The sequence below is a fragment of the Panonychus citri genome, unplaced genomic scaffold, assembly GCF_014898815.1.
Source record: "Panonychus citri isolate SS breed McGregor unplaced genomic scaffold, ASM1489881v1 Contig00001, whole genome shotgun sequence".
In the NCBI taxonomy this organism is placed as follows: domain Eukaryota; kingdom Metazoa; phylum Arthropoda; class Arachnida; order Trombidiformes; family Tetranychidae; genus Panonychus; species Panonychus citri.
The window spans coordinates 355,017-377,885 of NW_026515406.1; the positions used below are offsets into that span (position 1 = coordinate 355,017).

Genomic DNA, 22,869 nt, shown 5'->3' on the forward strand with positions numbered 1-22,869 from the left:
AATTTTGTCACCAACAAAAGTGATTGGAAAGTTTTTATTAATCATTATTATTATTATTTACTTTGTTTCGTTTTCCTCACCATTACAGTAATTGAGTTAATCTTTTTAAAATTGTGATTAGATTTTTACATAGATTAGTAATCTAAGATTATTGATTGTGATTGTTTAAAAGATTATCATTATCATTTATTTTAAATTTCTTTTCGTCTCATTAAGATAAATATAATTATTACCAGAGATAAAAGTTTATCCCTTCATACAGAAAAGCTGATAAATATACAATGTATATGTACAAATCTGTTTGGTTTTCATTGATTAAAAGGATTAGTGAAGTTTTTTTTTTGAAAAAAAAGAGGATAAAATAGATTGTTGGATTTAAATAATATTCGATGGGGAATTGATGATAATCATATAAGAGTATTTATATATTTCATTAGATGTTGAATGAGAGACTTTTCGGAAATTCGTTGGGAAACTTCATCTTCGTTCACCGATAATGTTATTTTGGTTTGGAACATTTCCTTTGCTTGTTTAATCCTCACTAATCCAGTTGATTCCAAGATTTGACAGATACACAGAAAATCAGAATTTGATATTTGATTAGATGAAATTCCAGTTTTAGAACAGCATTTGATGAATAATTTATACAGGGTGGGAATGTTCATCTCTTTGTTTTGCCTTTCTTTACCATAGTAAAGAATACAGCATAAGATAATCTGTTGGTGAATTGTGAGTTCGGTAAAATTTTCCTCGGAGAATAATTTGTTTCCGAAAACGGAATTTAAAATGGCACTTATGTGTCGAGGTTCAACTAATGGTTTACCAGGATTAAGATCAAAGTTAAGTCGTTTCCGGGGTGATCTACGAGGTGACATTCGAGCCATTTTCCTTGGTGAACCCTGATTATCACCATCATCAGCGGTCAGTTTTAATCCAGTTAAGGGATTAGATAAACATTTCTCCCTCTCTGCCATTTCTATTGCTTGACGGACAATGTCCAGTGCTTTACGAGCATCACCGGTGTATGATGAAACCTTTCGTGCACAGAGTTGAAGGGCATTACTTGAGATTAGTTCAAAAGATGGATTTAGATATTGTAATCGAGATTGGATAATGTCGATAATCTGGTCTCTTGAATAAGGGCGGAATGAAATTTTCTTGACACTGTTTTGTTCAAAGATACAGGTCATTTTGTTAAGACTTGATGAGGTTATCGTATTAGCGATACCAATTAAAATTAATTTCGATTTTTTCACTTTAGGCCAATCTAATAGCGCGTCGACCAGATCCTTGTCTAATTTATCAATTTCGTCGATTGTTAAAATGACCATTTGTCTCGCTTTGGTGATAAATTTCTCAATTGATTCGATCAATTTATCTCGAAATCTATAATAGTTTAAGAATAGAAAATTGATTAGATTTGATTGTTGTTCGATTTAAGAGAATTGGAAAATGTTCTCCTTGTAAAATCTTTTCTTACCTGGTCTTGTCTTTTAATCCAAGATCATCAGCGATCTTTGAATAAATTGTTGTACCTCTTCTGAAATCCATTGAATTGTAAAAAAGCTTAGTGATCTTATAGCTTTGCTTTAATTTTGTGATGATTGACTGGACGGTCAGAGTTTTACCAGTTCCAGGAGGACCAGAGATGAAAATTGTTGATGATTCTTTAGTGTCGAGACATTTTTCTAGAAAATTGGATAAATCTGAGATCTCAGTATCTCGACCAATAATACCGTCAACAGCACCAATAGATAAAAGTCGTTTAGCCTCAACAATCGGGTTACATTTGACCGGTGAACATTCAGGGGAACTGGTGGCATAAGATAACATCTCCTCGGATTCAGATTGAGGGTCAGGTGTAGGCGGAGGTGTCATGGTGAGTCCATGGTCGATTTCTTCAAATTTACTCTCAGTAAACTGATTGTCATTATTTTCCTCGGTAACAGCAGCATCATTAAAACTGTCCATTAAATTACGGTGACATTTTCTAGGAGTTTTAATGGAAGTGGTTCTTGTCATCATGGTATTTGTCCTTGTTTTAACATTTCTCTCAATAACATTTTTACGATTTTTCACCGGTGATGCACATTCAACACGTTGCCGTTTCTGAGCCGATCTGGTGACTACCATTTTTATTTATCCAACAAGAGCACAAAAGGCAGATCACAGAAGAAGAAGAAGAAGAATAAACAGAGAACAGCACAAACACTCTGATAAATCTCAAAGACCAAAGATTCTTATCTGAGTGAAGGAAAGTAAAGGAAAAAAAAACAAAAACCACAAGAAGAACAAATGAAAAAAAAAAGTGAAGAGGTCACAAAGAGATTAGAAGTTGAAAAATAAAGCAAACCACAACCAAAAGAATATTAAAAAGATGTTCTCAAATCAAACAGTTAAAAGTGTAACACAATTAAAATAGAAAATAAAATAAAATCAATGATAATTAAAAAAAGAGAAAATTAAATAAACATCTCAAGTGAATGAGCGAGAAGTTAAAAGACAATTAAAAGACAAGGAAGACCTTTAAAGAGGCGCGAATAAAACTCGCGGTCAACAAACAATAACAATCTTTCATCTTCTTCCCTCCCTCGACTTTTTCGCTCCTTTTTGTCTTCCCCTTCGGAGAAGAAAATCATCCCGACAGATGGAGCCACTTTTCTTCTTTTTCCATTTTTTTTCATTTTCTTTTTTTCATTTGATTGCACAATTAACCTAATTTTCTGTTTAATTTTTGTTTATTCAATTGTCTTGAGTATAAAATGTTGTTGATTAATAGAAAATAAATTTAGTTAATTTTCACCTTACCCTTTGACCGTTTGTCTTTCATCAAAATGTTGGAGTTTTTCGTTTCTCTGTTAAATACCAAAGGTAACTTTTGTTTATTTTGTTGTTCTTATTGTTTGTTTGTTCATAAATGAATTGATTTAATTTTTCTTTTCTTTTTTTTTGCAATTTAGAAAAACTGGGAATTTCATGGTTTATTCTTTTTTGGTTAAGTGTTACGCTAATTGTTGGAGTTATTGGAATTTTCATGTTAACCTGTGAGAAAGTGTTACCAACTTGGTTGGTTGTCCTTTATAAATATGGGAAAACATTGGCAACTTTAAGTAATGGTGAACGTAATGCTTATTCAGCTGGGTGTATGAAATTTCTGATGATCAAGAAAAAGTAATAATTAATTGGATAGATTATCTCTTCACTGTTATATTATGACACTTGTTCTCTCTTTCTCTTTTGTAGATATTTCTCTCATTTCTATGCGATTGCTGGTATAATTAATTTGATTGTCATTTTGTCCGCTTACTTGTATAAGCTTAAGATAAGAGATTTTGTTTATCCAACATTGAAATTTATTTTCGGTGACATAAATTATGGTTTGTAACAATTACATTGATTTTCAATCGATTACTAAATCATTTTCTTTTTCTCTCTTTCAGTTGGACTTGAACCCTATTCTTTCTCAGTTATTTGTCTGATGCATATTACTCGAAGATATCTTGAATGTGTCTTCATTTCTGTATCATCTGATAATGAGATTAACATTATACATTATATGACTGGAATAGTTTTCTATTTAAGTATCGCCTTATTCAATGCGAATAATTTGTACGCGACAGTGCACTTTATAAAATGTAACTGAAGAAAAAACAATTTCGCCAATACCCTAACACCTAATTTCACACTTTCCTTTATATGATATACAAAATGTAAACTAATTTTTCGTTTTGCAAATTTGTTATTCACAGGGGAACGACTTTTGATTACATCAATTGGATTTATTATCTTTTTCATTGGCCAAACCATTCAACTCTGGGCTCATTATGAATTAGCCCGTTTACGACATGATCCCAATTCCATTAGAAGTTCTCGATGTAATAATATCATTCGTAAATTTATTCTTCTTGTTTATCCAACATTTAAATTAACCTCTAAGTCTGATGAAAATTTTTCCACAGTTCGATTTGTAAGACGAGGCACTTATTATTTTCCCGATGGCAGGTTATTTAAATATGTCTCATGTCCAAATTATGCCGCTGAAATAATTACTTACACTAGTTTATACCTTTTAACTGATTTCAATTACAATTGGTTGGCACTTTACATTTGGGTTATAGTGAATCAAATTATCTCAGCAATATTAACTCATCGATGGTATCAAGTTGCTTTCGCTGAACTTTATCCAGCTGATCGACGTGCAATTATACCTTTTTTATTGTGAATTTGACCTTTACTGTTACGGTCAGAACAAAATTGTGTAATATTTTTTACATTTTCACTTTGCAATTGTTGACAAAATTTAATTCCTCTTCTAAAATTGTTTTTATAATTAACAAAAATATTCTATTATGAAAGTGAACTTGAATTTCAAAATTTTAAACATTACAATTGATTGAAGATTCTCATTCATTTGACAAAAAAAATGAACAGAACATCAATTAAAGATTAACCTTTTAATCAACTGCAATAAAGATTCAAGGTAAAAGTTGAACTACAACAAACCGACAATAAATAAATAAATATATATGTGTAGTAAATTAATTTATATACCATGATGATTGCTTTTGGATGATTGGTTAAGATGATTAGAGTTAATTAACTTGAGGTTTTGGCGAAAGAGTTTGATGAGGGAACTTGCCTTCCATAGAGAAATACTGAAGCCATGACAATTAATGCACCGAGAATAAATTGTGAACTAGGATGAAAATCGAGGAAAAACATTGAGACAACACATGATAATACGATGGCCAAAGAGGTGGCAAAACCTTTCATAATATTATCAGAATATTTGACCACCACGGCACAGAGAAGTCCACCAAGAGCTTGACAAAAGATGACCGTCCAAACGAGAGGACTGTAACCATAAAAGAAACCTTTCTCAGAAATTGGTCCAAAATCGGTGAAAAGTATCCCAATTAAACCGAAAGGAATTGTAAGGGCACTTAATTGTACATTTCGAATCCAAAGAGATATTTCTCCTTTTAATATCTTCTCAAAATAAACACCAGCAAAACCTGAGAGACAACAGGCTGTAAGAATAGCCATGAATCCAATGAAAGGAGATTGATTAATGTGAGTTGATTTAACTATTTCCTCTGGTGTTTGTTGTTGTTGTTGTTGATGATGGTGAGATGATGATGATATTGATACTGTTTGTTGTAGTTGAACAAGAGCTACACCAATGAATAATAATACTAATGCAATCCATTGATGGGGGTAAAGTCGTTTACCCAACATGGCCACTGAGAAAAGGGCGGTGGTTAAAATTTTTAATTGATAAATTATTTGACAAGTAGCTGCATCCAAATGAGTTGCACCAAGATAGAGAAGATTATTTTGAACGTAATAGATGATGGAAGGAACTGCAACTTTTAATGTATCCAGGGGACGTTTAATTATTTGATTGTTGATTGTTTTAATGGCTCCTTTAGATGAACCTTCATTAGAATAGACCATTCCAATACAGGTAATCAATTTGACCAGTTCAGCTAAGATAACAGCCGTTGATGTGATAAATAATTCCTTCTGGGTTCGCGAGGCTCTCATCAATAAATTAAGGGTACAATTTTGTATTGTTAACGTAATTAAAGAACCATATTTAAGTACATCTCGATTACCAAACCAAGAATCTTTTCCTTCGTAGTGTAATATTTTCACATCGTTACTTTCAATCTTAGTACCAACATGGATTAATAAATGTTTATCACTTTTACTCTTTTCCATGGTATTTATTTTATAACAAGTGTACCACCACCAAATGATAATATTTACGATCAAAGGGATAATTTACCAGAGATGAAGAAAAGAATAGAAAATCTGGAATAAACAAAAAACCAAAAAAAGAACAAGAGAAAATGAATTAGAATTTGAGAATCATGGAAATGGTATCAGCACAAAAAGAATTAAATCAAATGATTAACCAAGATGTTAACGAAAAAAAGAGAAACATAGAGAAGGAAAAAGACTGAGATGAGAGAGATAAAATTAACTCGTGGCAAGAAATAAATTCATCCTTAATGATGAAAATAAAGACCAAATAAACAAAGTAAACAAACCCAATAGAAAAAAAAAGAATAGAAAAAAAAACCGAAATTCTGATTAAAAGGGATAAGTGACACAAGAGAACAGGATTAGAATAACAGTAGACCAAAGGTGAGAGATAATAAGAATTAAAAAGAAAAGAGATTAAATGAGAGAAAAAAAATACAATACCTGATGGAATTAATTGTATAGAAAAATGTAAATGGAGAAAACAACAAACGAGAATGAGAATGAGAAAAGAGAATCAAAAATTGTTGTTTCTCTTTCTCAATATTAAACATTGGCAATTCTTTAGATGAAGAAACAATTTAATGGTTAACATGATAAACTATTAGTGACTAATAAGATGTTCCAAGACCAATAATCAACTTTAATGATTATTTTAATTGATTCACATTTTTGTTCCGAGAAGAAGATGAAACAAGATGACAGGTAACAAGTGAAGATAAAGATGATTATCAAAGTGAGAATAAAGAAAGGGAGAAAAAGAGAGAAAGAGAAGAAAAGAAAAGTCTCTCTGACCGGGAATTCGTATCAACACAAAGCCTGAGTTTCTCTTCTTTCTTTCATATTCTCTTTTTCTCTTCTTTCTTTTTTTTCTCTCTCTTGTTTTCTTCTTCTCTCATTTTCTTTTTGTTGTTCTTTTATTTTTAAGTTTAGTTTCTTTTTTTATTCTTTCTTTATATCAAATTAACCAAATTTCTTTGTGATTATGTGATAATTAATGTTGGTAATTAAGGTAAGTCTGAATGGAGAAAGGTTTGGTTATCGGAGAAAGGGAACAACAGGAAGATGAACCAATGATGGAAAATGGTGATTCTATCAATACAATTGTTAACAATAGGAGAACCAGCAGCTGCTTGAATGGTGATAATGGTGATGGTAATCATGGAATTGGTGGTCAATTAATTGGTGTTTATGGTGGAATTGGAGTTGATGATGAGGATGAAGAGGAAGAGGAAGATGAGGAAGAGGAAGATTTAGATGAAGAGGTGGTAAGAAATAATTCTGTCACTTCTAATGGCGTTAATAATTCGGATGGTGGTGATAATGGTGCTGATAATGGAATCAATGGTTTCAAATTACCTTCCATTATTTGTAATAGTGTTTCTGGAATTTTGGTTACTAGTCCTTCTATTCAGACGATCACTTTATCCTCATCTTCTTCTTCATCTGTATCTTGTTCACCACCGACTATTTTATTACCTTTATCACCAGCATCTTCTTCACCACCACCTTCATCATCTTCTTCATCTTCATCGTCCATTCTTTCAAATCAATCTTCTTCACTGGTTTCTTCTTCTTCTTCACCTTCCCTTTTGGTACCACAAAATTGGAGGAAACGGGTTATATGTGAATTTAGTAAAATTCGAGCTAAAAAACGTTACCGTAGAAAAGATATAATTAAGGCATGTTATGCAAATAATCGATCTTATTTACGACAATTGTTAACCACTTCTGGTAAAGAATCAATTATGGTTAATGATGATAATGATGAAAAAAATGATAATCATCAGCATTCTGGTGAGGATAAAAGTGTTATCACCGTTAATTATAAATTTGGTGATTATTTACCCACCGATGTGCCCCATAAACGAGCTTATCTTAAATCTGATTCAGCCAAAGTTAATCAACGTTGTCTAATTAAAACATTCTACTCGGTTTCCGCTATTCCATCCATGGCTACTTGGGCTACTATTCAGCAAAATTTTCTGGTCGAAGATGAAACTGAACTTCACAATATTCCCTATATGGGTGATGAAGTAGTTGAAGGAGGATTCATTGAAGAATTATTGAAAAATTATGATGGTAAAGTTCATGGAACCAAGGATATCATGGAAGATGAAATTTTCATTGAAGCAGTTGAAGCTCTCGCTAAATCCGAGACTAAAAATCGTCGAAAACTTTCATCAACTGATAATGAGATTAAAACAGTTTCCACCATAACTGATGATTCCAATGTTTCATCAGGTGAGATTATTGAACAATTTTCTTCATCTTCTTCTTTTTCTAACTTATTCTTTTCTACTTCCTAATTTAGATATTGGAAAGATCGAAGATGAAGGTAAAAAAATTACGATCCCTTCGATTATATTCGAAGCCGTTTCTTCAGTTTATCCTGACAAAGGGAATCCAAAAGAATTGGAAGAGAGGTTTGTAATTCTTTTTTTCTATTCTTTTTCAAAAGCAGGTACTAATTTTGTTCTTCTCTCTCTTCTTATTCTCAGGTATGCAAACCTTATAGCGAAAAGAGATTGTTTCAATGTGGAAAATATTGAATCTACTCCAAACATCGATGGTCCTCATGCAACCTCATCTTCTCGAGAACAGACAATGCATTCATTTCATACTCTTTTCTGTAGACGTTGTTACAGATATGATTGTTTTCTTCACCGTAAGTGTACTTATAGTTAATCTTTACTCTTCAGAAAAGGCAAAGAATATTCTCTTCTATAGAAGAATAATATTTCTCCTTATAAATATCAAAGTATCAAGAGGATAAATTTCATGTTTCAATCTTCTATTTGAAAATAATCGTTTTCTCATCTCATCTCATCTCTCCTTCTCTCTTTTCATTGTTTTTTCTAAATCAGATCATTATTTGAAACCACAACCCAAACCTTCCGATATTAAACCTGCTGTTGATCCTTGTGGACCTGATTGTTATCTACATATGGATGGTGTTAGATTGAAAATTAAACAAGAAAAACAAGATGATGAAATACTCAACTATCAAGAAGTATCCAAAAAAGTGACACTCTATTGTAATGTCAGCAGTAATGATGCTAGCAGTGAAGACAGTAATGATAGTCTAAATCAATTATTGAGCAAACATAATCATCATAATCACCATCAACATGTTGTCAATTCCAAGCATCACCATAATCATAATAATCACCATTTAAGTAATCATATTCATAGTAATCGTAATGTAGGATCTTCAAATTATATTGGCCGATCTCCACATGATCATATGCAAGAATGGAGACAAATGAAGTCAAATAAAAGGAAATCATGTAGCACCAATAACGATAGTCACCATAATAATAATCATCATCATTATAACAATTTTATCAACTCAAATAGTAATAATATTACCAATGGAAATCCAACTAATCAACTTTATCTGACAAATCACGATGTCCATTTACCATTAACTTTACCACCCCCACCACCGCCACCGACAGTGAGCACTTTAATTTCTGGTGATGAAAATTCCAACAATTCACGTTCTGGAGCTAATCAGGAGAATATGATTAAACCGGTGAATTGATGAGCGAGATTAATAATTGTGACGAATGGACTGGAGCGGAGAAATCATTATTTCGAGTTTTATGGAAAACTTTCTATCGTAATTATTGTGCGGTAGCCGAGGCCATTTTCACGAAAACCTGTAAACAGGTTTACTTTTTTGCTCAACAAGAGCTTTCCCATGGTGGTTTAGAAGAGATCGATTTAACCTTCTCCCCACCTCGAAAAAAGAAAAAGAAAACACGATATTGGGCATTACAACATCGAAAGTTACACTTAAAGAAAGACGGAGAAACTTTAACTACCTCAACTGGTGTTTACAATTATATTCCTTGTGATCATCCAGGTTTACCTTGTGACGCTAATTGTATCTGTGTATCAACCAATAATTTCTGTGAAAAATATTGTTCTTGTAGTATTGAATGTCCTCACCGATTTCCTGGTTGTCGGTGTAAAGCTCAATGTTTTACAAAACAATGTCCTTGTTACCTTGCGGTTCGTGAATGTGATCCCGATCTTTGTCAAACTTGTGGTTCCCACGAAGAGGATGCCCGACAAATTACATGTCGAAATGTTTCAATACAAAGAGGTTTAAAGAAACACCTTCTTCTCGCACCTTCCGATGTTGTCGGATGGGGAATCTTTCTTAAAGATTATGTGGCCAAAAATGAATTTATCTCTGAATATTGTGGTGAAATTATCTCACAAGATGAAGCCGATCGACGGGGAAAAGTGTACGACAAGTACAAGTGTAGCTTCCTGTTTAACCTTAACAACGATTATGTTGTAGATGCAACTCGAAAGGGTAATAAGATACGATTCGCTAATCACTCAGTTAACCCTAATTGCTATGCCAAAGTCCTAATGGTTAATGGTGATCATCGAATTGGTATTTTCGCTCGACGGCCAATCCAACCTGGTGAAGAGCTTTTCTTTGATTATCGATATGGACTCACGGAACAACTTAAATTTGTTGGTATCGAACGAGAATCAACTGACTGTCCAAATTAAATTAATAACCAATTGCACCTCTTTTTACACCTTCTAATTGTTCAAAAAATTACCTATCAACCACCGCTTACTATAATTAATCAATTATCCCATTTAATAGCTTATATGATACACAAACATATACAATCTATTAATTACTTTTAATTTATCGAATCACAATCTAAAAGAAGAGAAGAAAAAAAGAGATTACAATCAATCTTTCTCTCTCTCTCTCTTTGACATCCACTCACCTCTACACTCACACATCTACACTGGTCAACTAATTGTTCCTTTAATTTATCAACTTTATCTATAATTTTCTCTCTCTACATATATAAATTGTAATCATCTTAAAACAATTTAAATCAATTGGATTTTACACCAAACCTACATCAACAGTTAACAGCATTTAACTGAGAGATTAATGTTAATTGGTTCCTCTTTTTTTTTGTCAATCAATTTCACTTTGGAATCACGAACACATCATATGTTGATTAATTGTCTCTCTCTCTTTTTCTATTCACAAGTTAATTTATTTCTTCAAATTATTGTGAAATCATGCTGATTATCAATTTCTTTTTGCATGTTTTTAATCATTTCAGCACCAACATCCAACTATCTCTCCAAAAATCAACACAAATGTTGATCACAATTATTGTTTCTTTTATACAAGCAATAAGCATGTAATCTAACATTAAATAAAAAAATAATATATAAATAGAATTAACAAGAATATAAACATTTTCCTTGACAATTAGTAAATCAATCATTTATCTGGATCACGGCTTCGTCCCATGGGCCATAAATGTTTTCCTTGTACGATTGAAGTGACCAGAAACCATAGGGAAGAATTAGATTAACCATAATCAACGAAATGACGTAGATAATTGTGAAAATGGGTGAGCATAAATTAACCATGAGAATCAACGAGATTGTGGTTAATAAACAAGTTAGAATGTAATTAACTTGAATTGAGATGTTTTTCCGCAATTTTGATCGGATTACAGTTGAAAGGACAAAAATATCGGTCGCAAAGGTGAGTAAGGCAAATGCTTGATAACTTGAGGTCAATCGAGAGGCAAGACAAACGCCAGCGAAAATGGCACTATTGATTGATAGAGACGGACTGACAATGGCCACTTTGACCCCGTAATCGAAAAAAATTAAATGAATAATCATCATTAATGTAACCATTGTGTAAATTGTATCGGTGCTAATTGTTTCCGTTAATGTTTTCAGGATTGGTGAGACTGTGAATCCACTGATGATGAAAATTATTCCTGTTTTAAGTTGACCGATCACTTTTTCATTGTTGTTTGGAGTAATTGTTAATTGGAGTAAAATTAGTAATTAATAATTGGTTGATATGAATTGTTTACAATTGTGTTGGTCAGAAATTAACACTTACCATCATCGCTTTCTGAAGACAATAAAAGTGTCAGGTAAAGAAGTAGAGTTATAATTGCAATGGAAATACAAATATAATTAGAAGATGATTGTTCACTTGATTGTAGAAGATTAAAAACTTGAAGGAAAATTATGATACAATTAATTTCTTGGGTTAAAAGACCAGAATAGATTAACGATTCTCTCAGTGAGTAATATCTCAAATTAACTGTAAAGCAAGAAAATCATTAAGAGAAATGATCAGTCACTTATTGTTAACAATTTAGAAAGAAGGTGACAAATACACAATTAGATTGTAACAATTAACTAACCATTTTTCCGTAAATCTTTAAGAAATGTCGGTGGGATGTAATTGTCTGGAAAATCTTGAGATTCATAAAGTACCTTTTTCCAATTTGATTTGCCTTTTTTACGAACTCCTATCAAAAGATGATTAAAATACAATAAGAGACAATTAATTGATAAAAATTAAAAAGCCAATCAACAATCAATTTGAAACAATTAAGCAAAAAGAATAAAAAATTAACATGTAAACAAATGAAGAGAAAATAAAAAAACTCTTACCTTTTGATGTTGACATATTGAAGATTCAATTGATTTACCATCAGAATTTATTTAATCATCGATTCAATAAACAGAATAATAAGTAGAATAAATCGAGAACAATTAAAATTAATAATCATAATTAGAGAATTAAAATCAGTTCACTTTTAGAAAAGATTTTGGAAAAAACCGGTAGAATCAGCTGATTTTTTCTCTTTCTTTTTCTTCTTTCTCTTGTTTTCCTTTTCTTTTAATGTTTAGATTTTTTTTTCTATTCACAACTGATCATTAATATTAATTGTTCTTTTGCTTTTCTTTTGTTCTAAATCAATTGAATGCTTTAATTTTGTTTGTGAATTTACCTTTTCTATGTGGACTTGATTGAGATTAATTCTAATTAATTTATATAAATCGTTTCTTTTGTTTATTCTTGTTTGTTAGTAGCTTTTGTTTGTACCTTTCACCAGGCCTGACTTTGGATGATGAAATACAAGCTACTCTATTTATGGTTTTTTCCTCTATCAGGTTAGTAATTTAATTGTGGTATTTTAACATTTCATTAATTTTCATTTTTCTATTTTGATAGATTTTTATAAGTGAAGTAATAGAAACAGATAAATTTCAAGCAAGATCTATTTTCGTCTGAGGTTTTGTCAACATGCCTTTCGATGTGAATCAATCCTGTGCCTCACTACGTGTTCCTGGTGATGGAATTTCATCTTCTTCGAGTGCAATTAATCTAGATCAAGGTGATTCTTTTCATGTTAAACAAGAACCTGAGTCTCCTGGTCAAGATTATGAGGAACATGGGGATTTCAATGAAGGTAATGGTGAAGAAGAGGCAGAGGAAGAGGAGGAAGAGGAAGAAGGCATCAATCAAGATTCAGATGATGGTGAAGATGAAGATGAAGAATCACCCGAAGATCAAGTTAAAAAGGGGCCTGTTCGACTTCGGATTGATATGTCATCTATCCCTTGTGTTTCTAATGAAGATCAAGTCTCTGAGCTTCAAGAACTTGGAGTTGTTGCCTATGAACAACAATCTTATGAAAAAGGAGTTTTAAAACAAGTCGATTCGGTTATGAATAGTCAGGTTATCGGTAAAAAGCCAAAAGAAACTGATACTCATAAGAAACGACTTGCCGACATTTTGTCATTCGATAAAAGGCCGACTGTTAAAATCGAAGAGGAAACACATGATGGATATGATCATCTACAACCATCGACTTCATCATCTCCCGATAAATTATCTTCATCAATCAATCTTCAGGAATCGGAAGCCATTACAACAAATTCCAATTTCAATAGAGCCACAAGCAGCTCAGAAGTTCTTCAGCGATTTCGTAATTTTCAATTATCACAGAATCGCCATTATGATAATGATGATGATGATGATGAGGAAATGGAGGATGAAGAAAGTGAAAGAATTGATTCCAAGAGTAGTAAAAGATTTCGACAAAAGGAAGACACAGATGATTATGTTCCTTCAGATGGAGAAGAAGATGATTATAATGAAGAAATTGGTGATATCGATGATCAAGAATATGGTGGGGACGCTGATGAGATACAATCGAAACGTAAAAAGGTGGGGAAAAAAGTATCGAAAAAAATTAAACTCGAAGCGGGTCCAGAAAAGGTAACCAAGAAAAAGATTCTAGATGATGGAGATGAAGTCGCTTACCAAAAAAGGATGAGGTAACTATTTAGAGACAACAATTAAAATCCATTTTACAATCTAAATGATAATTAAATCATTAATCTCTCTTTCTCTCCTCAAATCAGAGCCGTTAAACTAGAAATCCAAAGACAAGTTGATGCAAATGAAATCATCACTTATGAAAACTGTCACACCGTCGAAGGTGATTTCAAAGTACCTGAACATATATGGTCTAAATTGTACAAGTAAGTAATTGACAATCAATCTGATTTGTTTTAATAAATATTCATCCCACAATTTAATTGTCTCTAGTTATCAACAACGAGGTGTTCAATGGCTTTGGGAGTTACATCAACTTGGTTGTGGTGGGATTTTGGGTGACGAGATGGGCTTGGGAAAAACTATTCAAGTGATCGCTTTTCTTGCCGGTTTGGCCTCAAGTGAGATCTCAAATTTCCGTGACGAGTAAGTAATCAATTGTTACTCATGAAATCTCAATAATATTAATAATAATCCCTAATAATTATTGCAAATCTTTAGGAGGAAAACCTTAGGTCCAGTTATACTAGTCACTCCAGCGACAGTTATGAATCAATGGGTCTCTGAATTTCAGGCCTGGTGGCCTTTTCTTAGAGTCGCTATATTACATCACACTGGCTCATTCCATGGTAAAAAGGTGAAAATTAATTGGCTTCCAATAGTAAATCAATTGGCTAAATTGTTACATCTTTTTTTTTGCAGAAAAAATTGGTTGGAATAATTAATCGTTGCAATGGGATTTTAATCACATCCTATTGTAGTATTGTTACATTTCAAGATTTACTTTACGAATATGATTGGCATTATGTGATCCTCGATGAAGGTCATAAGATCAGAAATCCTGACGCTCAAACGACCCTCGCATGTAAAAGGGTAATTCAAATCAATCAATTTAATTTGTTTCTCTTCAGTGATTTAATTTTGTTTTCTTTTCCTTCCTTGAAATATAAATAATTTAGTTTCGAACTCCTCATCGTATTATCCTTTCTGGTTCACCGATACAAAATAATCTCAAAGAATTGTGGTCACTTTTTGATTTCATTTATCCGGGAAAACTGGGAACTCTTCCCGTTTTCATGGAAAAATTTTCCGTTCCGATTACTCAAGGAGGTTATGCAAACGCCTCACAAATTCAGGTCGAAATCGCTTATCGATGTGCAACCGTCCTTCGAGATGCAATTAAACCTTACCTCTTACGTCGGGTCAAAGATGAAGTTCAAATGGTACTTAATCTACCAACTAAGAACGAGCAAGTTTTATTTTGCCGTTTAACTGATGAACAGCGAGATGTTTATAAAACTTATTTAGAGTCGAATACAATTCGAGATATTTTCAAAGGAAAGATGCAAATTTTTGTTGGACTAATTAACTTGCGAAAAATTTGTAATCATCCCGATCTTTTTACCGATGGTCCAAAAGAGGAAACTGGTGAAGTTAAAGATACTTTCGGTTATTATAAGCGATCGGGTAAAATGAAAGTCGTTGATGTTTTACTTTCCCTTTGGCATAAACAAGGACATAAAGTGTTACTTTTCACTCAAGGAAAACAGGTAAATTGTTTTAATAACATAATCAACAATTAACTCACTGATTAATCCGATGGGTCAATTGTTTCTCCTTTTAAGATGTTAAATATTTTGGAAATGTTTTTACGATATCGAGAGTATACTTACCTTTTGATGGACGGAAGTACACCGATTGGAACTCGACAACAAACAGTTCGAGAATTTAATTCAGTAAGTAATTTGAGGTTCTAAAAAAAGAAGAGAAATTAATTTGATTGCTTTACTTGTTTAGAATCCAAATATTTTTGTATTCCTGTTAACTACCAAGGTTGGTGGCGTTGGATTAAATTTGATTGGTGCTAATCGTGTGCTAATTTATGATCCTGATTGGAATCCAACTACCGACATGCAAGCCCGAGAACGAGCCTGGAGAATCGGTCAAGATAAGCAAGTGACCATTTACAGGTAATTTTCGATTAGAGATTTTCCTTCTCTCTCATTTTAATCAATATATTGTCTTTCGATTAATTTTAGGCTTCTAACCGCTGGAACAGTTGAGGAAAAAATTTATCATCGACAAGTTTTCAAACAATATCTCACAAATCGAGTTCTAAAAGATCCAAAGCAGCAACGATTTTTCAAGACCAATGATCTTCACGAACTGTTTACTCTTGGAAATGATTCGGCAACAACTGAATCAAGCGCTCTTTTTGCAGGAACTGGATCAAAGGTCAAGATTAATAAATCGGCAAAAATGTTACCAAAAAGAGTAAAGATAAATCTTCTCGAACTATGTCATCTTCAACTGAGAAAATTACACTGCCACCAGAAAAGATCAAAGAATTGCAAGAAAAAGCGAAAAAATTGAGTAAAATGATAGCAGATAAATTCAATTCTAATTCAAATACTTCATCACCATTATCATCCTCATCTTCACATTGCACCAAAAAAAGTGATACTCAACCGATCTGTGATTCATCCTTCCATCATCATCATCATCAACAACAACAACAACAGCTCAATCACCAATGTACAAGAATTATCATAAACCAGAATCGAGTAAGAAATCAACCAAATCTAAGAAACATAAGGGAACCATTTTCGAGGGCAAACGAATTAAATATTTGGTCAAAAGTGATACTTACAATCAAGAATCTGCGAAACCCTCGACGTCCTCAACAATTACGTCGGAAGATAATATCGATAAACAGCAAGACGATTATGTGTTGAAAAAACTGTTCAAAAAGTCGACCATGCATTCGGCTTTACAACATGATGTTATCGAAGGTAAAACGAATACCGATTTTGTCTTGGTTGAAAGTGAGGCTGAAAAAGTTGCCAACGAAGCGATAAAAGCGCTCAGACGATCTCGACAAATGTGTTATGCTCCAGCGGCCGGAATACCAACATGGACTGGAAGTAGCACCACATTACCAAATAATAATGGAATCAATAAATTTGGAAAAGGTCGTCGAGATCGTCTACCAGGATCATCGGCATCAACAAGTGCTTCTGATGGTGGATCGTCAAGTGTAATGTCAAGCGCTGCCTTAATTGCGTCAATTAAAGCGAGAAATAAATTCGAAAGGCCTGAAAGAGTTGAAGGTGATGACGATAATGAAGATTTCGCTGGTGATCAACATGGATCAACATCTCAAGATGATTGTTCATCTGAACATAACGAACTTTTAAATGATATCAGAAATTTTATCGCTTTCCAAGCCTCGGTTGACGGAGAAGCGACAACGCAAGAGATTCTCGAACGATTTAAAGATCGGATTCCCGCTTCGTTGACACCAGTTTTCAAGTCACTTTTATGGAAAATTAGTGATTTCCATCGACGATCAGATAAAACTGGTGTTTGGAAAATCAAGGGCGAATTCCGTTGATCACAAATTTAAATCGTCTTTTAATTTTTTTCCAACGGTTATGATAAACTAAATTAATTTTATCGATAATATCATAATCGTTTCCATCGTTGCATCATTTTTCATCAAGTTAAATTCACTCTCAACTTTGTATTTAAATCTTTTTTTTTTGATAATCTGCCGATTTTTTGTATATTTTTGTTAAGAAATTAATTACAATTACAATTAAATAAATTTCTTATTGTTAAACTTTGAGAAAATTTGATTTACAATTAAGAATCTTTTCTTCTGAGTCTGTCAGGAAAATTTTTCTTTCTCTTTACACTTTTGATAATTTCTTTGTAAACTCTTGATTTCGTCTCATCTTCTCGTCTTAATTGTGCCAATTTCTTTTATTCATTTCTAATTAAACACTAATTGAATTTCTTTATTCTACATTGGTTAGTTTCTCTAATTAAAAGGTAAGTTTAATTTCTCCGTGAAAATAATTCCAAATGAATAACAACAATCTCATTGCTTTTGTTTACAAACTCTAACAACCTCATGTTCATATTTTTTTTCGTGTGATTAATTGATTGATTATCTCCATTTGATTAGTTTGATTTGTTGTCTTGTGATTAACTACTGGATTAACAATCAAAATGTCGGTGGATTTTGAAAGAAATCGGTATCCATATTGTATTGTTTGGACGCCAATACCAATAATAACGTAAGTGTTTTCTATAAGGTTACTTGGTTGTTTGTCTCTTTCATTGATTAATTGTTTCTAATTTTAATTGTCACTTAATTAGATGGTTTTTCCCTTTCATTGGCCACATGGGGATCGCCACAAGTCAAGGAATAATTAAAGATTTCTCGATGTCTTATACAATTTCGGTTAGTATGGAAAAGATGAATTTCTATTTCTATATGTTGTCGATCAGCTGATTTGCAAATTCTAAATAGAATAAGAAAATTTTCTTTCTCACAACTAATCACTTTGTCTTTGATTATGTTAATTTAATAGACGGACAAATTGGGCTTTGGTGATCCAACCAGATATCTACAATTAGATCCTCACCAAGTGAATGGTAATAAAGAGGCCTGGGACGAAGCGACAGATTATGCTTGTGAAATTTACTCTTCAAGAGTGGTAAGAATCATGAAGATTGCTAATTATTCATGTAATTAATTGACTTGTTTTCCTTTTTTTTAGCACAATTTATTCCTAGATAATTGTCATTCTCATGTGGCCCTTGCTTTATCCACCATGAAGTATAAAGGAAAAGATAATTGGAACATGGTGATTCTTGCTGGTTGGATTTTTCTCTTCGGAAAATATGTCGGAATTTCTGGTTTTCTGAAAACATGGATTCCATTTTTAACATTTATCTTTATCATTCTCGCCTTCATCTATTTGGTCCCATAAAATTTAAAATCAATCAAATCAGAACAATTAACTTGGTATTGGTTATTCACCCTTATTCACACAAAGATCCAAGCAACAAGGAAGATAATCAATCAATCATATTTACTCGTGAAAATCGTAATTCCATCCAATGATTCATCTTTAAACGCTTTTAATTTCACAAAACAATCAAATCAGAATACAAATTGTGTATATACAGAATTTACCTGACAATCTAAGAGAAAGAAAGAAAGAAAGAGAGAGAGAGAGAGAGACTCGAAAAGTGATTTCGATCTGATTACAATGAATCATCAAATTTTTCCATTAAATTAACTGATGAACACAAAGAGACTGAAATTATCCATGAAAAAGGAGCAACAATCAATTCACCCGTTTACCTAATTCAAGGTTATTATTACCGAGAAGAAGAAGAAAAAAAGTGTAATCAATTGAGTTAATTGTTAGAGTAAAGGTGTAAACCTTGATTTCACTTTTGGATTCGAGATGATTTGAAGTTTTCACTCAAATGAATGTGACATCAAAGATCCTCTGACAATCATCATAGTATCTATTTGCTATCAAGTATGTCAACAATTTAGCAACAAACTTAACACAGTCAACAATTAACAAGAACATCCAACTCTCTTTCCAACTTAATTAACCCAACAATCAATCGTAACTTATTAAAAATGTATCCATTGATTTGGTCCATTTGTTTAATCATTTTAGGATCAGTTGTTCATCAATCATCAGCTCTAATTGGTAACAACAACAATTGTGATGCAAATTGTGGGATTAAAAAGTATTGTTTATCAACTAATTACACAACCAATTGTTCACGAAACGATTGTATGGTCCAAGTAAAGATCAGTGTCATCGAACGGGAATATTTTGATGAGTATCTTAATTTCACCTTAATTGGTTATAATATCAAAGAAACGGAATCTCGGACAATTGGATTACAATTTAGAAAACCTAATTCCAATGTTGTCTATTCTTGTGTGAAACAAATCTCTGGACTAACTAGTGCCACTGTCACTCAAGGAGCCGTTAATGCGACACTTGGGTCGTCAATCTATCTTAACGGTAATTTATATTGTACCTGGATAATGGCTAAAAGTGATTCATCCTGGCCCGTTGACGAAGGTAAAAAAGCCGATCTAGTGGTGGATCACGATTATCAAGTATCGATACTCGCCGATTCCAGATCGGTTGCCGTTGGGGAAAATTCAAGTGAACTACCAATTTATCAGATGAAATTCATTAATTGTTGCACCAATAGTGGTGCTAATATTGGTTACAAGGTTCGAGGTAATCGAGAGTATCTTTTAATTGCTAAAGAAAAGGTCAACTCAACGGACTTTTTACTTCAAGTGATTGGACAAAGTCCGAAAATTGTTCGAGTCGCTCTTAATAACTCAGATGGACTTGGAATCGTTGCCGAATGTAACTATGAAAACGCTTCTTTCAACGGACTGGCCACAATTGGTACTGTCTCATCATCGATTAACAATCAACTTGATCATTCCAAAATTTATGATTACCGATGCTCTTGGACATTACCCAAGATCGTTAAATGCTTGTACGGGGTTTTGGACACTAAAAAAGTGTCCTACAAATTACAGATAATCGCTGATGGTGTTGCCGTTTACAATCAAACTAACGTTAAATTAAATTCTGCCCTTTCAACGCTATCCAATTTAATTTTAATTGTTTTCGCAATTGTTTTAACTTTAGTTTTGTGTTAATTGTTTTCATTATTTTTCCTCTCATCTAATATGTAAAAGGCGATAATTAGATGATTGCTAATCAAATTAAGCTTTTATCTATTGCAAAATTAATCATCAGCATCGTTAATTGTAATACTAATTGTATTATTTTCCCTGTGACCATCAACTAATCAAATCAATAACGTAACTAAATTTAATGTCTTGTCATTATTTCCCATCAACAATAGCAAACAAAAAGCAAGAGAGGAATTAATTGTAATTACAATTAAAGAAACAAAATCAAAAGTCTAATTTTTAATAACAATTTAAAAATAACAATTTACAATTAAATGTTCTCGGTTAAATCAACCATTTAAATTGATTAACTAAGCAATTCTCATTGATTTTAATCATTTATCTTTGTTTTTTAATTGTTCCCAACAATCAATCAAATCAATTTTTACAAATTAATCACAAACAAAATTAGATTAACGATTAAAATCAATGAGAATGAAACAATTTGATTGATTTGCTTGATTAGCAGTTAATTGATTGATGTTCAATTTAATTGTTTCATCAAAGTCTCATCAAGTACAATCAGCAATTAACTTTAATTCAGATTGACCATCAGGCCTTTAGTTAATTGTATGTTTTATAAAAATTAGAAATTAATTAATCAGTTGAATCAGGAAAACCAAAATTTTCTCAAATCATTAAGTCAAATTCTGACCGAATAATTAAATTACTCAAGTGATCGAATACAATTAACGGTTAACCCTAAGGCTATAAATTGTTCACCTCAATTATTGGAATGATCAAAATTCATTGAAAACGAAAGTGTTTCCAGTTGTAAATTTTAATTTCCATTTGATTTGATTAACCCCTGAGGCGATTATTTTGATTAACGAATTTTGATTTAATTGGTTCACAAAATCGAATCAGTTTCTCTCATTTTCTCTTCCTACTTAAGTTAAATTTCACTTCCGTAATTAGTATGATCTATGATTGTTTTGATTTTTGGGTTAATTGTGATTGAGATAAATTATCCGATAAAATGATTCCAGAGGTTTTGATATTTTTTTCTTTGTTTTAATGACTATGAATTGAAAGCAAAATAAATTACGATGATTGTGACATTGATCTTATTTAAATAGTGATGGTTGGTGATGATTGGGATGCTTTTTTCACGCCATTAATTGCTTTCCAATTGATTGATGATGATGATTTGCTTCAATCCAACAAAAAAAATCTACATGTTGATGAAATTAAATATATATAAATTTGTGTTGGTAACAATTAACAATTATGTTTAACAGGTAATGAATATAAATAATTTTTGTATGATTTAGGTTTAGATTTGATGGTTAATGGGAGCAACGTGACCGAATTGAAGACCAGGGTGAACGGCGAAAAGGTTCATGTGTCCGCCCATGTGACCTCCATGTCGTTGTTGTTTGGCTAAACCAGCACCGATGATGGCACCAAGACCGGCAACACCGTAAGCACTACCAAGGAAAAGGACTGGAGGAGCTAATTTACCGAGGAGTTTGTCGGGAATGTATGGAACATGATGAGCATCAACGATGAAACCCAAGCACATGATGGTAACAGCGACAACGACCTAATACAATTAAGAAAAAAGAAACAAAATTATAATAGAAAATTAGAAAAACAAATCACAGAGAATAAGAAAACACAATAAGTTGACCATCTCAAATAGCAAAAAAAACACACACACAAACGGAGATCAGAAAGATTAGTCTGATAATCTAATTAACATCAGAGAGAAATAATCAAGAAGAGAACATTGAAATCCATATAATCCTACATTCACATACAAGAATTAAAATTGTATCACAGGAAAAAGACAAAAGGCCAACAAGAAAGATGGTCGAAAATCACTAAATTAAACTAATCACTTACCAAGAAACGCATGTTGATTGTTGAAAAAGTTGATTTGGTTAATCAAAGGGAACAAACAAAAAAATGAATTTGAAGTTGAAAGGTTAGACTGTTGAAGGCGAATGGAGATGATTCACTCGATGACCTCGCCTCTTATATATACACACTCACGGTGGAAGATCCAGTTGAAAGGGTGTTACTTGATATTCCTCCATGATGACGATCATCATGATGATATCTGAAAATTGAATCGACACAATAATTGGAAAAAAACAAAAGTGTAACAGTTAATAAAGAGAAAGAGTAACTTGTTTATCTGTTTTTCGGTTGGTAAAAGAATAGAAAATGAAAGAAAATCTAAAAGGCGGGATTAGAATAAGAGTAATAAAGGTGAAAGAGAAAACGGAAATGGGTTCATGTTTTTTTCTTCTTCTTGATTATGTTGATTGTTTTATATTAATTCAGTTTCTCTTAAAAGGTTGTTAGTGTTTTAATTAATCTCCTAACGGCAATAAGATGTTGTTTTCGGTCGTCAGGTCAATTTGTAATCGAATATATTACCAAATAT

The 22,869-nt window shown here is 32.3% G+C and overlaps 8 protein-coding genes across 10 annotated transcripts; 5 read left to right on the forward strand and 3 right to left on the reverse strand.

Annotated features, from left to right (window-relative positions):
* Positions 1 to 155: 155 nt before the first annotated feature.
* LOC128386457 (cell division control protein 6 homolog) lies at positions 156 to 2,538 on the reverse strand. Its single transcript, XM_053345493.1, has 2 exons — positions 1,481 to 2,538; positions 156 to 1,386 (listed from the first exon to the last, which is right to left on the reverse strand). The coding sequence occupies exons 1-2, from the start codon at positions 2,131 to 2,133 to the stop codon at positions 408 to 410; spliced, it is 1,632 nt and encodes a 543-aa protein (XP_053201468.1). The 5' UTR covers positions 2,134 to 2,538; the 3' UTR covers positions 156 to 407.
* Positions 2,539 to 2,704: 166 nt separating this feature from the next.
* On the forward strand, positions 2,705 to 4,355 carry LOC128386516 (polyprenol reductase-like). Of its 2 annotated transcripts, XM_053345559.1 has the most exons (6): positions 2,707 to 2,871; positions 2,961 to 3,171; positions 3,244 to 3,377; positions 3,441 to 3,635; positions 3,750 to 3,875; positions 3,960 to 4,355. In XM_053345559.1, the coding sequence occupies exons 1-6, from the start codon at positions 2,835 to 2,837 to the stop codon at positions 4,220 to 4,222; spliced, it is 966 nt and encodes a 321-aa protein (XP_053201534.1). In that variant the 5' UTR covers positions 2,707 to 2,834; the 3' UTR covers positions 4,223 to 4,355. The 2 variants fall into 2 exon arrangements, with proteins under 2 accessions (XP_053201542.1, XP_053201534.1); XM_053345567.1 differs by lacking the exon at positions 3,441 to 3,635 and having other exon boundaries at positions 2,705 to 2,871.
* An 84-nt stretch (positions 4,356 to 4,439) lies between these two features.
* Positions 4,440 to 6,534, reverse strand: LOC128386491 (UDP-N-acetylglucosamine transporter-like). Its single transcript, XM_053345530.1, has 2 exons — positions 6,214 to 6,534; positions 4,440 to 5,817 (listed from the first exon to the last, which is right to left on the reverse strand). Exon 2 carries the CDS (start codon positions 5,722 to 5,724, stop codon positions 4,597 to 4,599), a length of 1,128 nt encoding a protein of 375 aa, XP_053201505.1. The 5' UTR covers positions 5,725 to 5,817; positions 6,214 to 6,534; the 3' UTR covers positions 4,440 to 4,596.
* An 81-nt stretch (positions 6,535 to 6,615) lies between these two features.
* Positions 6,616 to 11,007, forward strand: LOC128386411 (histone-lysine N-methyltransferase E(z)-like). Its single transcript, XM_053345446.1, is given in 5 exon segments — positions 6,616 to 8,013; positions 8,084 to 8,195; positions 8,271 to 8,437; positions 8,637 to 9,307; positions 9,310 to 11,007. Coding segments are annotated over 5 exon segments (3,168 nt in total). The 5' UTR covers positions 6,616 to 6,791; the 3' UTR covers positions 10,306 to 11,007.
* Positions 10,796 to 12,442, reverse strand: LOC128386541 (phosphatidylinositol N-acetylglucosaminyltransferase subunit C-like). Its single transcript, XM_053345590.1, has 4 exons — positions 12,256 to 12,442; positions 12,003 to 12,110; positions 11,693 to 11,899; positions 10,796 to 11,585 (listed from the first exon to the last, which is right to left on the reverse strand). The coding sequence occupies exons 1-4, from the start codon at positions 12,269 to 12,271 to the stop codon at positions 11,047 to 11,049; spliced, it is 870 nt and encodes a 289-aa protein (XP_053201565.1). The 5' UTR covers positions 12,272 to 12,442; the 3' UTR covers positions 10,796 to 11,046.
* A 58-nt stretch (positions 12,443 to 12,500) lies between these two features.
* On the forward strand, positions 12,501 to 17,563 carry LOC128386399 (DNA excision repair protein ERCC-6-like). Its single transcript, XM_053345436.1, is given in 12 exon segments — positions 12,501 to 12,759; positions 12,837 to 13,929; positions 14,017 to 14,136; positions 14,204 to 14,356; positions 14,432 to 14,567; positions 14,633 to 14,803; positions 14,890 to 15,480; positions 15,556 to 15,666; positions 15,728 to 15,900; positions 15,970 to 16,181; positions 16,184 to 16,420; positions 16,423 to 17,563. Coding segments are annotated over 11 exon segments (3,843 nt in total). The 5' UTR covers positions 12,501 to 12,759; positions 12,837 to 12,892; the 3' UTR covers positions 17,325 to 17,563.
* Positions 17,564 to 17,621: 58 nt separating this feature from the next.
* On the forward strand, positions 17,622 to 19,392 carry LOC128386632 (transmembrane protein 222-like). The gene is made up of 5 exons (XM_053345694.1): positions 17,622 to 17,764; positions 17,901 to 18,012; positions 18,095 to 18,179; positions 18,310 to 18,435; positions 18,499 to 19,392. Exons 2-5 carry the CDS (start codon positions 17,945 to 17,947, stop codon positions 18,709 to 18,711), a joined length of 492 nt encoding a protein of 163 aa, XP_053201669.1. The 5' UTR covers positions 17,622 to 17,764; positions 17,901 to 17,944; the 3' UTR covers positions 18,712 to 19,392.
* LOC128386501 (uncharacterized) lies at positions 19,129 to 22,021 on the forward strand. 2 transcript variants are annotated; one of them, XM_053345547.1, is made up of 2 exons: positions 19,129 to 19,272; positions 19,420 to 22,021. In XM_053345547.1, exon 2 carries the CDS (start codon positions 19,542 to 19,544, stop codon positions 20,436 to 20,438), a length of 897 nt encoding a protein of 298 aa, XP_053201522.1. In that variant the 5' UTR covers positions 19,129 to 19,272; positions 19,420 to 19,541; the 3' UTR covers positions 20,439 to 22,021. The 2 variants fall into 2 exon arrangements, with proteins under 2 accessions (XP_053201522.1, XP_053201514.1); XM_053345539.1 differs by lacking the exon at positions 19,129 to 19,272 and having other exon boundaries at positions 19,378 to 22,021.
* The last annotated feature ends 848 nt before the right edge of the window (positions 22,022 to 22,869 follow it).

Coding starts and splice junctions, on each gene's coding strand:
- LOC128386457 (XM_053345493.1), bottom strand. CDS start 2,133: ATGGTAGTCACCAGATCGGCTCAGAAACGGCAACGTGTTGAATGTGCA. Junction 1,387..1,480: donor GGATTAAAAGACAAGACCAG/GTAAGAAAAGAT, acceptor AAACTATTATAG/ATTTCGAGATAAATTGATCG.
- LOC128386541 (XM_053345590.1), bottom strand. Junction 11,900..12,002: donor TAAAGATTTACGGAAAAATG/GTTAGTTAATTG, acceptor CTTGCTTTACAG/TTAATTTGAGATATTACTCA. Junction 11,586..11,692: donor GTCTTCAGAAAGCGATGATG/GTAAGTGTTAAT, acceptor ACAATGAAAAAG/TGATCGGTCAACTTAAAACA.
- LOC128386632 (XM_053345694.1), top strand. CDS start 17,945: ATGTCGGTGGATTTTGAAAGAAATCGGTATCCATATTGTATTGTTTGG. Junction 18,180..18,309: donor CGATGTCTTATACAATTTCG/GTTAGTATGGAA, acceptor TTAATTTAATAG/ACGGACAAATTGGGCTTTGG. Junction 18,436..18,498: donor AAATTTACTCTTCAAGAGTG/GTAAGAATCATG, acceptor CCTTTTTTTTAG/CACAATTTATTCCTAGATAA.
- LOC128386501 (XM_053345539.1), top strand. CDS start 19,380: ATGTATCCATTGATTTGGTCCATTTGTTTAATCATTTTAGGATCAGTT.
- LOC128386491 (XM_053345530.1), bottom strand. CDS start 5,724: ATGGAAAAGAGTAAAAGTGATAAACATTTATTAATCCATGTTGGTACT.
- LOC128386516 (XM_053345559.1), top strand. CDS start 2,835: ATGTTGGAGTTTTTCGTTTCTCTGTTAAATACCAAAG. Junction 2,872..2,960: donor TTCTCTGTTAAATACCAAAG/GTAACTTTTGTT, acceptor TTTGCAATTTAG/AAAAACTGGGAATTTCATGG. Junction 3,172..3,243: donor TTTCTGATGATCAAGAAAAA/GTAATAATTAAT, acceptor TCTCTTTTGTAG/ATATTTCTCTCATTTCTATG.